This window comes from Pinus tabuliformis, chromosome 5_2 (assembly GCF_031772625.1).
Source record: "Pinus tabuliformis cultivar Carrire ecotype Pingquan chromosome 5_2, CPIR1, whole genome shotgun sequence".
NCBI lineage: Eukaryota > Viridiplantae > Streptophyta > Pinopsida > Pinales > Pinaceae > Pinus > Pinus tabuliformis.
Genome location: NC_142306.1, coordinates 425,826,449 through 425,843,518, shown reverse-complemented (window position 1 = coordinate 425,843,518; position 17,070 = coordinate 425,826,449). Strand labels below are relative to the sequence as shown.

Here is a 17,070-nt window from a genome sequence, read left to right as displayed (position 1 = left end):
TTAGAGATTATATGTCTCGATAATATTGCATCATTTGCTTTAAAGTATAAATGCTTAAAGGTCACTTTTCTTTTCTTTCTCTCAACATTGGATGATGCTGACTTTCTGCACCTCCTTGATCAAGAAACCAAGTTCTTACTCATCATCATCCTTGACTCCATATCCCCAAGTGAATTAGGCACTGATCCCTAAAAAAAGGTGATAATTTAAACCCTCTTTTTACCCTTTTCCCCTTTTTTTCCTAGGTCTAGCCCCATTAGGTCACCTAGGGCATCAATTTCTCGGGAATTGACGCAAGGAAAAATTTCTATCTCCTATAGGCTACTGTGCTGGTGGGTCCCTTCCCTCTCCTCCAAATTTGAGACATTTCTAATGGTGGAATCTCCAGGAATACCAAGCCCTAGCTCTAGGATCGAATTTTGCCTAGGCATCCCCAAGGCTAGTTCTCAATAGGATCAATTCAACCTTTTGAAGTAAATATTCTTGTTTGGTCCTTTCCCCTCACCTTGTCCAAGATAGGAACATCATTGATTGCAGCATCCCATCCCCGAACTTGGGCTGGGTCCACTTGGCCCCGTGTGGTTCCACTTCTCAACAAAGATTATTTGTCAAGGATCATTTGGGAATCCAAATTTTCAGGGTCACTTCTCACCTATCCATTGATATACACTTTACAAGCGATCCTTACACTATCGGGACTCCTCCCATCGGTGAAAGTCAGTAAAGAGAAGGGAGACTTAGCTGTGGTGACAGTGGGCTAAGCCCTCCACTGTTGCCCTTAACCTAGCAGTTGCCTTCTTATGAACCCCTTTAGGTCACCTACTGGTTTGATTGGTAACAAGCCCATAATGCATGCGACATTCCCAAAGTCGAACCACAGGCTGTAGGCATAGATAAATGGCCACCCCACAAAAATTCAAAAAAATAAACGAATTAAAAACTTGTGAATCGTCCTCGGACCTCTGCGTTGTCTGAGGGAACCCGTAAAGAAATGTCGCTATCCGCAATGTTATCCAACAGACCAAATCTGTGGGGTCGTTGCTTGGTTAATTGCCCTCGGACCTTTGCGCTGTATGAAGAAATCTCAGCCTGTTGCTATTTGCATTGTCTGAAGAAATCTCACTGTCTTAGCCTTTTCTATGGCTGACAAACTCATAAAAAAGAACAATGAGGGACTGCACATGCAATCAAGACAAAAAACCTAAAACTAAAGTCAAAAAACTCAAAACTGCGTTGAATAAAATCTGAAATCCAGAATTCTACATGGGATCTGTTTCTAAATTGAAGGATCCGTTTCCAAGGCAAGGGATCTGTTTTTGTTGATCATGGATTTGCCACGCTGGCGGTTCTTGGACGTATTTAGGTGGATCCGAATTTGGATAAAATCTGCGGATCCTGGACCCTAGAGGGTCGGATCTGGTAACTTAGATAGATTCACATCAAACTAGTTGGACTTAGACATTCTAGGAGGACACTCTCCCCTTGAGTTGGAGAGGACTTAAAGAGAGAGAGTGGGTCGCCTTCCTTAGCTACACAAACTAACATTCTATGCCTGAGACTTTTACACATTAGTGGTGCTATATTTTTTGTAACAGAGAATGCCTTCCTTCGATTCTTTTCTTGTTGCTTGGTCTCTGCGTTTCCACCAGCACGGTGCACTTTTTTTGGTTCTGTGAATAGAGTGCGGGTGCTGTTGACAGTTGAAATGTAACTAGTGTCGGTCTTCATAGTTGTACTTGAGTCATGACTTGATATAATTATTGATGTACTTGTCAAAAGAAAAGAAAAAATTTATTTGTTAAAAGAAAATTTATTTTATTGACATGGGTTTATTGCCCATCATGTTGTGGTCCTAGGTCAAAGCACCCATTGAGTGCTCTAGGGGTCTTGTTGACAAGTCAAAAGGTCAAAGTCATGATGTTCTAGCCCCTAGAGGGCTCATGTAACAAAGAAGGAAAATTATTATTGTAAAATGTGATGTCTAGAAGCCTCTAAGGGATGAGTCGGCCAACCCTCTTCATGTCGGCCCAAGGAGGCCTAATTCGCTCTTTTGAAAGCCTATATAAAGAGGAACCTCACCTCATTTGGAAGACATCAATCAAGTGAAGTATCTCTGTTTTCTAGCGAAGTCTGGGCAAGGAAGAAAGAAGGAGAGTGAAGTTCTCTTGGAAGCCAGTGAAGTTCTTTGAAGATCAGCGAATTGGTTAAGGAAGGAAATCTCTGTCCCTGCTGCCCACACGTGTGAGTTTTGGAGAACCTAGGGTTTCCTCAGTCTTGTTTTGCAGAGAAGTTGTTTAAGGGTTTGGCTGGCTCATCTCTTGGAAGGTTTGGTCTTGGGTCAAGGTCAAGGTCTTGGAAGTCTTCATTGAAATTCTATAAGAAGAGATTTTTGTGGGTTTTCCTCTCTAGGAGAGGTTTTGGCCCTGGCTAGCAGCCTACATCTGGTGTTCTTGTGTTTGCATTGTGATCTTCTTATTGGCATTTGTCTTGATGATGAACATAACTAAATAATAATGCTAATGCTCTAATATAACTCACAAGAAAATGTCAAGAATTACAGAGAAATCAATTTAATAATCACCGTAACTGTCTGCTCTAGATTTCTCGACAGGTGCAACAGAAGTGGTAGGAGCCTCTATGAGGTGCAATGGATATGGGCGGAAATTGATGTTGTTTTTGACCTTAGCCAGTTCCTGTTTGTTAGACTTGCTTTTGTGTAGCTAGTTGATGGTTTTTTTCTAGAATTCAAATAATTATTTTTTCCCTTATGTGCGTTTCTATTCTAAGGGGCTTTGATCCCCAGGAGGTTGCACTTAATTTTATGTGTCAATTACACCAGCAGTTGGGTGCACCTCTCTAGGCAACCTCCTCTAGTGATTCTAGCCACACTATCCTAGGCTAAATATAGGTTTAGGGTCTCTAAATTTGTAAGGTCCTTGCCTTCTCCATTTATAAATTAAAGCATAATAGGGGATTGTATTTTTTCAGTTTTTTGACAGTGCTAGTGGTTAAGCTCTTAGGGGTTTGAGCTAGAGCATTGTATATGTTTCTGTCAGTAACATACAGATGCAGGTTTGAGTGTTCAGATTTGTGTACTTGTTGGTCAAATTGTCCGTGTGATGTGTTTGCAGTTTACATCATTCAGAATTTACTGTTTTGATTGTTGTTTGGCTTTTAGCGTTCCTAGAGTGCAGGGTTTAAACAGTGGTGTATGAAACACCTTCACTTTATCATCTAATCAAGTCCCTGTCAAAAATAATTGCATATCAATAAACCAGTATATCATAAATTATTAAATGTAAATTTAGAATGTTGGCATGCGATTTCTACTGTGACTAATCTTTTGGTTGAAAAAACAGTATTGTTATTGTTATCCTTTCATCATCCAAATTGCCATTCATGTTGAACTGTTGATCTTACATCACATATCTACATAAATGGTTGTCTTTGATGATTTCCAAGATTGGCAATTGACCTAATCAGAAAAGCTTTCTGTGCAATTTCTTATCAGTCTTATAAAAACCAACTGAAATGTAATCTGAAACTCAAGTTTGTGCATGGGAGTTCCGATAAAAGGCAATTTTGTGAAATTCTTGCTGCAAAACCTTGGAAGTTGGCTGTCTTTCTAATTAAATCACTGGGAGGTTCCTGAATCTTAAATCGCCTTGGCCAATTTTAACAGAACTTTGGTATCCATTGTTCAAGAAGTTGGTTGCATGAATCTGTTTCATCTTGTGGCTTTTTGACAGTGTCATTAATCATAGTGTGGTCATAAATACAAAATCATAACTCAAGCACAAAGATAGGATCACTGGGGTGTGATATCAATGAACGTTGCGATCTTTTTGATTTAGCCTCAGATTCAAGGTCGGTAAAATGTATTAACGAAGCATAAACCTTACCAACAAGGATTGTCACTCTTCCCAATCCTGATAGACTTACCATTTGAGGGCACTAGTAGATTCTGTACCGAGAAAGTTAGAAGCACATTCATCACAATCCTCATGCTATAAAATAGAGTTACCTTGAGAACTGCATGTACATCTTGTAAACCTTGACAGCCTTCTAACCAGTGGTATTTTATATGATCAGTAAACACGTACTTAATGGTCCTATAGTCTGGCCTCATGCATCATTTTTAGTTGAGTGCTTCACGGCAAAGTTATCTGATTATTTTAATGGATTGGATGCATTATCTAGCCGACACCAGTTATGGTGGTTTACAACATTTAAATGTGAACTGTTCTAATGTTACAGAGTGGGTTCAAGTCAAGGGATTTCAGCTGCGAACCTGTTACTTCAAGCAGCGGAAGCTTCTCTACCAAAGCAGAAAAAGGCGTTAGCTGTTACTGAGTTCAAACACGCTGCAGTTGCATTGCGGCGGCACTCTAAAGTTAGACAGGGAGAAACAGGTAATTATTGGTTTTTTGTGATCATTTTATTTTTACAAGATTTCTTGAATAATAATTTTGAATATTTGACTTGAAAAATTGATTTTGCTTCAAAATGGTTGTGAAAGGAGGCTGTGATTTCTGTTTAAAAAGTATGAACTTATCTGGAAATAACTTTAGGAGTTGTTATGGTAATATTTCAATATGAGAGAATAATATTGGTGTATTCCCTCGAGGTTTGATCTCTTTAGCCATACCAATATCAACTTTTTCAAAAATACAGTTTGCAAGTTTTTGGTTGGATGGAAGTATTATAGGGCATATTGGATGGATGCATTATAGGGCTTAAAGTATGGATGTTGTTCGTCGAAAATGAAATAATGTGTAAATTTGTGCACATGGATGCTGAATACACTTTGAGCAAATGGATCGTACAAGTGGATTATCCACCAGTTGGAAAACAATACAAGATTTTATAAATGCAAACATCATTTTGAACATAAGAAATGGAGAGATTGATAAATGCCAAATATGAATGATAATACTTCAGCAATTACAATGCAGGGTTAGCCTGAGGTAGGCTATCCAAGTGCTCATTAGTCGCTACACATACCACTCCATCATCTGTCCTCACATTATGTTATGTATAGGTTCTGTTACAACAAAATCTAGCGCTTAGCGCAAAGCCTCACTAGGTGGTTCAAACAATATGCAACACACGGGATTGTTATCATTGTCACATCAGCAACTACTCCGCTCTCTTTAGTGAAGGACACAATCTAACACAAAGGAGACTTCCCTGGTAGGGAATAGGGATCAAGTAACCCAAGGATCTTAAGCTAAGTGCCTCTTAAGGATCCTACAATGCAAATCAACCAGATGAAGGTATAGGAAATTAGGGTTTGAGGTGGATGGAGTAAACTCCAGATTTGGGTTCAAGGGAGCTGTGGGTCAATATAAAGGCTATGGTTGACCTAAAGAGTCTCAAACAGATTTCCTACATACACCAAATCAAGGAAAAATCAAAGCTGCTATAAACTAGGGGTTTGAACCAACAAATTGCAGCAAAATAATAGTTTATAACAGTGGCAAATTTAGACATGAAAATAATGATTAAACTATGAGGAATAAAGGTTAAATTTGAGAGTAAATTAATGACCGAAGTATAACAAATTTTGATGGTTAATAAGACATATAACATCAAATAAAACTTGATGTCAACCTTAGAAAATGGCTGAAAAATGCATGAATAATTTCAATTTAACTTTTCTAATGCACTTTTAAACAATATCTAACAGTTAACCATATGATATACATGTGTGAGTCGTTAAATGATGAAAATACAAGATTTTGCTGCAATTTAACCCTAATTTACCATAAAACAAAAATAAATGATTTTATATTTAGAAGAGTACCACAAGCGAGATGGCCTATAGGCTAGTGCCTTTTCAATCTAGGGCATATGGAGAACTAATTTTTTTTAAAGTAATTTTAAATCCATACAAAACTAGGGCAAATAAACTAACTTACCCTAAGGTTTGAGATTTAGGTTGTCAATTTTCCAGATGATTAAGGGCAAGAAAAACCTATCTTTATTTCTTAAATACTTGGAGGAAGGGTTTAGCTCAACAAGGGACAATGAAACAAATACCAAATAAACTAACTTAGCACAAGAACATTAATCCCATGGAACATAATATCAAGATAAAGCAAATAAATTGACATGCTTCACCATGCAACATCCAAGATCCATCATAAGCATCCATGAAAAGTGATCATATCACATCACAAGATCCATCAAAGAAAGTCGCTGAACTAGGTCTCCACTCTTCACAAGAAGGAAAAATCAGTAATGATGAGAAGTTATAATCTAAGTGTGACAATGATCCAAGAGGTAAAGCAATCCTCGACCTTTCTTTTCATGGAAAATTAGGGTAGGTCCACCCTAAGGGACCACACCCCTTGGCCAAACTAATTCGAGTCTAACCCCAAGGTCATCGAGGAGAATTGAATGTGCGTGACCTCCCAATGGCAAGGTGCTTTAGCAACGGGACCTCAACCGATTGAGCTAATCCTCAGGGTTTAAAAATAATTACTCCCAAGGAGTGAGCATGCCAATCTTTGTGGGACTGGAACCTAAGTGGGGAGGATAAGAGTGACTCCTCCCTACCACCCGAGCTATACCCACTTGACAACAATCCTCGACTTATATGAGAGCAACTAGGTGGATTTATGCTCAAATTAGGCTAAATTCCCCTAAATATGCTAAATTCGTGATAAAAGGTGGTAGGTCATCTGCGTCAAGGCAACCCCTAAAGATTGCCAAATAATGAAATAACATGAAAATAAGCCTCAATTAACCTGCACGTGTGAGTTTAAAAGTCTCTAAGGGTGACATCATCTCCCAAAATGTATGTCTCTCCATGAAAAGGTGCAAGGGATGACCTTAGGGCTTTGTCTTATCCCAAAAGTCATGCCACCTCATCAAAGTTGTGCTTCATCACCAAAGAAAACCCTCTCAAGACCAATGCTGTCCTTTTGAAAGCCAAATCCATCATCAAATGCATCAAAATGGTGACTTCATTATGCTAGGGCATGATGTCACTAGGGTAAAAGGTTTGGAATCTCCTTCAAAGGGATAGCAAGTCATCATCATCCTCAATCATCACCAAGGGAAGAGCAACATCGATCAAGAAGGTATAATGCTAGCCTAGGGGCGTTCGGTCATTTCCTGAGCACACCTAATGTTAATTTTAGGCAACAATGGTATGTTGTATGCTTTAGAGCAATTCTACTTCAATTTCTTTATTAGCCCAATATCAATATTCAGTTTAGCAATCACATCAACATGATAGTAAAATGCAGATAGAACATAAACATAAATAGTAGAAGACAAGCCAAGATAAGAGGACACAAGATGTGGCACCAGCCAGGGACAAACCCCAATGTGGGGAAACCCTTGATCAATTCTTCTTTTAGTCTTCAATAGTTCAGTAGAGAGAGAGTACAATTTACAAATTCTGATAATTTAGAACAGCAGCAAAAGAGCCTTAAGCAGAAAAGTCAACATTGGTCAACAAGACAGATTTGACCCTCAAAGATTCAGTCAACTTCAGTCAACTTTGACCTCCAAACAACAAAATGAAACAACCCTCAAAACAATCAAATTCAACCCAGTCAAAGTCTGGTCAAACAGTCAACCTGTGGTTAGCCATAACCACAGTCAACATTGGTCAAACAGTCAACAAAATGCCTCGATTTCTGTGCCCAAAAATCCAGCATGCTAGGAAATAATTCCTCCACCCAAAATCGAGAAAAACAAGTCAATGCTTGGTCAACGCAGCCCAAAAATAGCCTCTGAAAATTCGGTCAAACCTGGTCAACTCTGAAACATAAAATTGCCCTTCCTTTCCTTCACACGTGTGGAGAGACATGCTGCCCATAAACGCGTACCTAATCAGATGAGGAGAGAGAGATGTGTGAAGATGAGTGTGTTCAAATGAGTATGAGGCATCATGTATCTATAGCAAACGTTGAGGATGAATAGACGTGACTGTTGGGGGTTTTCGCAGTGCATTATATTAGATATCATTTTTTGGGATTCAACTGCGTTAAATAAGTCATTCATCTATGACCATTTCCATGAGAGGTATTCGTAACTGACTAATTTTTCATGATTTTTGAATAGTCCACTTAGCACTCATTGCATCGGGTGATGCTCACAGGGGTGAAGAAGTGGGATTGAAAGTTGAAACTAGTGAGATAAATCACATAGCATCAATCATCACTTCCGGGGCTTGCACCCGGTAACCAGGACTTCTCGAGAGGTCACCCATCCTAGATTGCCTTTGGCTCACGCGTGCTTAACTGTGGAGTTTTTCCCCACAATCAAGACCACTTAGCTTGCTACCCCATTTGCAAAACCTTAGCAAGTATTGTGCTTCATGAACCATTCAAGTAGAGTTCCCTTCACTCTTTTGAATTAAGTATTGGGGGTTTTCGCAGTGCATTATATTAGATATCATTTTTTGGGATTCAACTGCGTTAAGTAAGTCATTCATCTATGACCATTTCCATGAGAGGTAGTTGTAACTGACTAATTTCTCATGATTTTTGAATAGTCCACTTAGCACTCATTGCATCAGGTGATGCTCACAGGGGTGAAGAAGTGGGATTGAAACTAGTGAAATAAATCACATAGCATCAATCATCACTTCCGGGGCTTGCACCCGGTAACCAGGACTTCCCGGGAGGTCACCCATCCCAGATCGTCGCTGGCTCAGGTGCGCTTAACTGTGGAGTTTTTCCCCACAATCAAGACCACTTAGCTTGCTACCCCATTTGCAAAACCTTAGCAAGTATTATGCTTCATGAACCATTTAAGTAGAGTTCCCTTCACTCTTTTGAATTAAGTATTGGAGGTTTTCGCAATGCATTATATTAGATATCATTTTTTGGGATCCCACTGCTTTAAGTAAGTCATACATCTATGACCATTTCCATGAGAGGTAGTCATAACTGACTAATTTCTCATGATTTTTGAATAGTCCACTTAGCACTCATTGCATCGGGTATTTCCAACCCATTCTCATATGACAAGGCCAACATGGAACCAATAAGAGCAACTGACGCCAGCCAATCAAAAAATGGGATAAAGAAAACGAGAGAGTGATGAATGAAAACAAGGGAATAATATGAAGTTGTAAGTGTGAATAACGTGGAGTGCTGTCATTATCAGAGCCTCTTATCTCTGCCTATCCTAGACCCTAAGGAAGCTCACAATGGACTAGGGCCAAATGATAACTACCGAGGTGAAGTACAGGAACAAAAACACAACTAATAGTGGTTTATAATCCAATTTCAACATGTGCTCTATACTAGAATTCCTTAATTATTAAACGAAATCACTTGAATGCAATAATGATTAATGTACTTCACAAAAGATGACCCACCTTCATTGGATGAACAATCTAGACCAATGAATATTCTGACTGGGTAATGGGTGAGAGATATTTGAGGCTGGCTATGCATGGAGCATGGTAAGGGTTGCTGGCTAACAAGCTATATCATAGGAGAATACTTTTGTCGTAGGGTTAATTAGCTTCTGAACTGGCTTACTTATATATATATATATATATATTATAAACAATGCAAATTTTAATAGAATAATCATGTATGTCATTGTAAATCCAAACCATTAGACACCAAATATGCAATTTTTGTTCATGTAGATTACATGTAAGTACTTAGGCTGAATATAGCAAGATCGATGCAAATGCAAATCACAATACATGTCTAAACAAAATAGATGGAGATCGAGGCTCTAAATGGCCTCTACAGTATAGAAAACATCATGCTATAAAGAACTACATATGCCACCCTCTGCCTCCTCTTCTAGCGTTTGCCTCTTCCTTGATTCTCCAGGGACATCAGTAAACACCTTTTAATTTTGATGACAACGCCTAATACAAGTGTTAAAATAAGATTGCAAAGCAAAAATTGCCTAATCAATGATTTTGGCTTTAGCGAAGAGGACCAGTACAGCTAACATTGAAGTAGAGGACTTGGTGCTCTTGATTAAATGCCAATCCCAGGACCCATACTCTCATACATGATATACACCAGTGGAAACACTGCGTTCTCCTTTATCTTCCCTTTTTAATTAGTTAACTCAAAGAATCTAATACTACTGCTTATTACGAGGGAGGGGGGTTTTCATTTCTTTCACCTTTAATTTTCATTTTTCCTCTGGAACTGTTTCTGGTCCCACATATCAGTTCACAGTGGGAACCGGTCTAAACTGGCTGTTTTTTCAGTTTGGTGTCCAGACTACCAAGGGGTGGATTCTTTTCTTTTCTCCTTAATTTTTGTTTTTTTCTGTGGAATTTTTGCTGGTACCCCAGACCAGTTCACAGTGGTAACTGGTCTGAACTGCCCTTTTTGGCACCTGAATTATCTAGTTCAGCATTTGAACCAGCTTGCTTGTCTGGTTCAGAGACTGTTTAGGAGGATTAGGGGTGTTGACCTGTCCAGACTAGTCAGTTGTTAGAAGTTAGAACAATGCTTTTGTCTTATTACTGCTTCTGTATCACATAGAAAATAAACCAATGTTACCAGACTCGGAATCGGCAATAAATCGGCGAGGCAAAAGAGCGAAGAGTTTTAATCGGATCGGGAAAAAATCGGTGGATACAATAAATAAATATATACACATATATTGAATTAAAAAAAAAAAACATATTTCATTGATATTCAATAAAGCCATGTCCAAACAATGCATGATATCAACAGATGTCCAAAAAATCATGAGGGCAATGTGTATACTTCAAGTATAAAATATATTTATTATTGGAAAACATTTAAAAACAGGTACAAAGATTCAAACGACACAAGCAACTTCCAAGTTTTTGTCAACCAACACCACTGACCTACTAAAATCTTACTTGGGGTTACAGTAGCATGACTTCTAAATTGGGTTAAGTTTGCATTGGTAGTGCATTATACCCATTGGTAGATCACTTATACACTCGACGACAACAAATGAATTTAAGGAATTGTTTCATTATTATAGGTCCTTGTAAAGTTCCAACATTCTGCAACGATTTGCTTTTATTCAAAACGATATAGAGCTTTAACATACTCCAACTAGTTTCTTTTATTCAAAATGACATTTTTAAAGGAAAAGAACGTTGCTCGACCATTGGGGAGTAGCCACAAATATGTACGTATACCAACCATTGAACCAAGTCAATAGTTACTTGCATGAGCATCGAGGCAAGTAAGTCGTGTTTGATAAGTAGACCCATAATTCACTTAGGTGACTCTTTGGGCGGGGTGAAGGCGGCGTGGCTGGACCTAAGGCATAGAAAACCTGGAAAGCAGCGTAGTCTAGTAAGACGAGCGATCCAACCAATGCTAAAGTTTTTGCCTAATACATGAAGTCGTCTGCCTAATATTGTATACATGAAGTCGACCAGCAAAACCCATTGCGATCTTGATGAATTAGAGAAAGGGTTCATGTTTATTGAAGCCAAATTGCACTTAGTGAAGAAAGAACGTGATGGGCGTCGTTTGATCCACGACGTATCTGGATAGGCAGGCAACAAGAAGAAATGAAAGTGACCTCCAAGCGCGACAGGTGGCAAGAAGAAGTGAAATTGAAACCACAAAATAAAACCCTGCGGACTTTTAACCTATGAATCTGAGTGGCTCATTGAGTCCTCTACAAATCGCCGAAATCGCGAGTCAAACTCATGTTAACCATGAGTCAAACTTGGTCAACATGAGTTTGACTCGCCGAGATTCAAATCGGCTCGTTTGGTTGAAGATCAGAGTCGGAATCGTGAGTACTCGCGAGTGATCGGAGACTCCTGTAACACTGAAATAAACTCACAAAATGATGACATATTTATAGATGTGAACATATTGGGACTATGAACTTCAAAACAACTTTACATAACGTCTCAACCAAGCTTGTTGTGCCAAACAAAATTGTCGAAATGATACTCATAAAATCTACTGTACTTAAATTAGATGTTGAAGAGACTATATCCTGAATACTGTCTTCAAAACAATGGAAGTAATTTTGAAACTAGGTTGTATAGAGAACACCCAGGTCATGCTTTTGGCAGTGTGATCTTAATGATTGTGTCATTGTTTTTTTGGTTTGTTTGTTAAAAATAATTTATATTTATTTATTTTATTTAATTAGTATCTAGGGGAATTGGCAGCTGGTTCAGGCTCATACTCTCCTGACATGGGGTTGATTCCAACCACTGCCACTATAACCTCCAGGTGAACCCATACACGCTCCATGCACGATCCACATGGGGAATGATGGGGATTTGAAACTTGCACCTCAAACTTCACAAGGACTTCTATCACGGCAATCGCCAATTGAGCTGTGCCCTGGGTGTTTGTGTGATGTATAGCTTTGTTCACTAGTAATACTATATATTCTCTGAATGCTCATGTGGGGTTTTTTCCATTCCTTTTAAGTTAATCTAAAATTTCAAGTATCTTGTTTATTGCCCCTACTGTTGCAGACTGACCTTCTCTATCCATTTAAAACATGCTATATTTTCTACTCAGTGAAATGATTATTTCACTCTCTTCTTGGTGTCTGAGTGAAAATATTACTTAAAATTAGGAAGTCTGATGGTTGAAATATGTCAGTGGGTAATATGATATATACTTGTGATGCAGAATTAGTACAGCTGGCTGATGATATTCTAATACATATATTTGGTTTTTTGGACGTGCGGTCCTTAGTTGCTGCAGGTCTTGTGTGTAGGTATGTAATGTATATTTCATCTAATGTTTAATTTTTGGGGTTTCATGTTAGATTCTGTTCATTCTATTTTCTTTTTTTGCTTATAGCAGGTCCTGGAACGTAGCAGCTAAAGAGAATACACTGTGGAAAGCACATTATTCTCTTCATTTTGGTGATGATGTGCCCAATAATGCTCGTGGAAAGCGGTGCACAAATAATGCTGTAGATGATGAAGGGGGGATTTGGCATCAGAGCCTGCAAAAAGCAGAACTGAGTGTTCATATTGATTGGCATGAAGCCTTTAAGAAAAGATACAGAGGTACAGCATCAGTTTTGTTTTGTTCTGGTTGATCTTTATCTGGCCTAATGGTTTATCTATTAATCTTTCAATTTATCATTGAACTTGATTTTACTTTGTGCCTTTTACTCAGGTATTCTCAGATTCTTAGTTTTTAATGATTCTTTTGCAATGGTTTGTTTTTGTTGTGCAATAATTTTTTCATGCTATTTTTTAATTTTTTTTTTCTTTTAATATTTCACGTTTGCTCCTTTTTCTCTGCCTTTGGTGCATTTCTTACTGTTTTCAAGATGTTTCTGTTGCCTAGATAGGTGAATTTTAATGAGCAGCTGGTTCTCATTCTGGATGTTACTAGCTTATTACTTTGTAGAGGATCTTGCAACCTCCTAGAGGAACAAGGTTCTTTACTGTTTGGATCCCCATAATTCAATTTATTTTTTTGTTTTATTCTTGTTGGGTTTTCAGTCTTCATAAGAGAAACATTGTTTACATTTATGCCTAATTGTCAGTTACAAGGCACTGTGTGCTCTCTGAAACTACTAGGTGAACAATATGTGAGGATGGGAGTGTCAGAGATAATGGTCATTTTTGGAACTTAGACATATTAGGACTGAGATTAGACATAATAATAAAAGCCGTGTTACCGGATCTGTGGGGTGCTGATGCTGGATCCACAGATCAACATTTAAGATCCGGGTATGGAGATGGATCCCACCCAGATCCCTGTAGGATCCGCTACATAAATGGATTGTTCAAACCCGAAAAATGGATCCCATGCTGCTGAAATTGATTTTTTGCCAGCCAGCCCTCACATGCCAGATTCTATGCAAATAACATTAGAGGTGTTTTATTTCTTTATTTTCCCCCTTTTTGGTTGTTATTAAAAAAAAGGGATTAAAAACAAAATATTCTATTTAGACTTTAAGTTAGATTACTTATTATTAATTTGTAGGTTGTATAGCTGTATAAGTTATTATTTAGCTGTAGCCTGTAGGTTGGCACATGATAATGCTAGCAGATAAGGTCTTAGACATTAAAATTTTAATTTTCAACTTTTGGTAATGCTAGTGAGAAGGCTTTGAGACATTATATACATAGTAGTATATAATATATACTCAGTTTTCAATTTTCTGTGTATAAAAGCTCAGTGTTGCAAACATCGTGATAAAATCACCACATCGCGAATTTTTCTGGGCCTTGATTTTATTGGCCGGAATAATTGCCAATTTTTAAGTTTGAAAAATCCAGGAAAAATTGTAGAAATCATGATAAACTTGGAATAAAATCACCATGAAATTGTAAAAATCACGAGTCAATCCAAAAAAATCACCTAAAGTCATTTTTTTTGGTTTTTGTTTTTATTTTTTGCTTTTTATTAATTTTGTCGAAGTTTGCTAATTTTAACTGATATTTTATCGATTATTTCTTTTTTTTGATCAAGTAAGAGTGGAACCTTCCATTAGTCAAGAGAAAATACATATTGTACAACAACAACACCAGCTCTGTGAACCACTCAATAGACAGCTGGGTTGACTAATCAAAACTACATCAGGACTGTTGTCAAAACAATCCGTCCACTAGAGAGTACATAGAAACTGCCCCGTCTATCTAACCGTCCTTAGAGTGGCGCTCTGGATAACCAGCGCACACGAACCCTTAAGCTCTTGATGTCAAAAGTCTCGCTTATCACATAAACCTTCTGATCGCGCTATATTTCTATTATAATCCGTTTATAATAGAAATAACCACAAACATGCAATAACTTACCTTTTCGCCCTTTTCCTTGGTCCTTTCCGGACTTCAAAAAGAATTCACCTACGTTCATAACTTCATCGGGTCCGCTCCATCGCTATCGGCGCATCGCTTAACAACATTCCATCGCACCTTCACTTAACCTTCCTCCGATCGCCGATTAAACCGATCTCCACCGTCCATTTCTTTCCACGATCCAACGGTCAATATCTTTTCCTGCTCAATCAAACTGCACGACACTCCTCCATCGTTGATCTACGCTTAGTGGATCTGACAGTCCACAGCGATTTCGGGTCGACAAACAGCACGGAGAATACCCGCCCGAAAAGTTGTTTTTTTCCCTCTGCTGCTACATGTTGCTCGGTTAGTGGAATCGGGCGACTACCCTTCAATACCACTTACCATCCTTCCTCTGCTTGAAATACCACTTAAGGTTTTGAGAAACCACCTCTTCGCTGCGTTATCTTCTGCGCTCTTTCACCGTGCGATGATCGTCGATTTGTTGCTCCGTCGATTGGACGGTCAACATCTATTTCTTCCGCCATTCCTTAACCTTTGATCATCTTTACAACCCAACACCGTGCGATCCTTCCTTCTGAGATCCGGCGGTCAATAGCTCATTTCGGGCCATCAACTTGCCCACTCGATACTTTAACTTACAGACCCGATGAGAAACAAAACCACCTCTCTAAAATTTTTTCGGGTCCGCTTGAGGAATAGCCATCGATCATCTTTTCACCCCAAACACTGTGCGATCCCATCCTTGGAGATCTGATGGTCCAGAGCTAGTTTTGGGTCGGTAACTTGCCCACGCAATAATTTATTTTTTGGACCCGATGAGTATCATAAATCACCACACTAATGTTTTTCGGGTCTGTTTGAAGATTTAACCCCTGTGTGGTTTTCCACCCGAAATCCATAGGATGGTGGAGTTCAAGGCAATCTATGGTTGGCTGCCTGCCAACCAGCCCGCTGTTTACCCCTTGCGCTTGGTCCATTTTCCACTGTTTTCATCAGTCCCTGACTGCTGAATTTACATGTTCTAAGAATACTCCCTGTCTATGGTCGCCTGTCTGTGACAGTCCTCGCGCAATGTCCCTGAGGGTGTCAATGCCCAAGTATATCTTCTATTACTTCTTGAACAGAGCACTCCTTCATTCGCCAAGTGATTTGCTAATCTGTTGGCTGTTCTGCGTACGTGAACAAATTGGAGTGTTCTCAGGGCTCTCAGGTGGGATTGTATACGTTGATAGACCTGCAATAACCGCCAGTGTTTTGACACTTTTTCTGGTGCTGTACCATTGCATATCTTCTTGACCGAATTAATTATCAATTCAGAGTCTGCTTCTACAATAGCATTGTGTAAATCTGACTTAATCAAGATTTCTAGGCATTGCTCTAAGGCCATGAGTTCCGCCATATTATTAGTGGCATTCCCCAAATGACTATGAAAGATGATTTGTATGTATCCCTTCTCATCTCTTATGACTCCGCCATAACCAGCCACTCCAGGGTTTCCTTTAGAGGCTCCATCTATATTGAATTTCAGAAAACCATGTGGAGGAGGTTGCCAGAATTCCTTACCCACTGTTGTATAGCTTGCGCTCTTGCTTATGCCCTGGGGGATCAACAACTGGAGACCCAATTGCAAAAGTATATGTGCATCTTGGTTTAGAGGAGGGTTTTCGGGGGGTTTCTTTAGACAGGTACTTACAGTTTCTTTGAGCTGTCTTATAATCTGAGCTATGATGCTCTGTGTTGAGCCAATTTTGTTCTTGAAAATCTTGTTATTGTGTTCTTTCCAGACATCCCAGATCAAAAAACCTGGAATCAGAGTCCAGGCTTTGTTGACTGTTTCATTTTCTGAGAAATCTTTTCGCCAATTCTTTAAAGTGCCAGTAATGCTGGATGCGTCCCTGTCAGTTTGCCTAAAGATTGAGGCTACCCAATTCCACAAGGTAGAGGTGAATGGGTAGAGGTTGAGTAGGTGATCCATCGTTTCTTCTTGTAGACCACACAACTGGCATCTAGATGGACCAACTAGACCTCTTTTCCAAAGATTTTCCCAAGTCAGAATCTTTTTATGATGCACCAACCACATGAACAATTTAATTTTCATCCAGTGCGAGTTTTGCCATAGGTCCTTCCATATCTTATCAGGGTTTGGAAAGTCAAGCCCAATGGCAATTCTTTTGGCTTCTTTGAGGTTGAAGTTGCCTTCATTGTTTCTTCCCCATCTTAGTTGGTCAGATAATGTAGATGTTAAAATCTTTCTTTGTTCCAAGATGACTGCAAGAGCTTCTGCTTGGGCCTTCAAAGGGGTTTCTTCACTGTATCCCAGGTTCTTCCATGTTCTC

The 17,070-nt window shown here is 38.9% G+C and overlaps 1 protein-coding gene across 3 annotated transcripts in view; it reads left to right on the top strand.

Moving 5' to 3' along the window:
* LOC149159424 (F-box family protein) overlaps positions 1-17,070 on the top strand; it is a 121,799-nt gene that overhangs the window by 15,903 nt on the left and 88,826 nt on the right. For all 3 annotated transcript variants that reach the window (XM_089436478.1, XM_089436475.1, XM_089436477.1), the window contains exons 3-5: positions 4,258-4,412; positions 12,597-12,684; positions 12,774-12,982. In XM_089436478.1, coding sequence (XP_089292604.1) covers positions 4,258-4,412; positions 12,597-12,684; positions 12,774-12,982 — 452 coding nt within the window. The remainder of the gene's footprint in view (positions 1-4,257; positions 4,413-12,596; positions 12,685-12,773; positions 12,983-17,070) is intronic.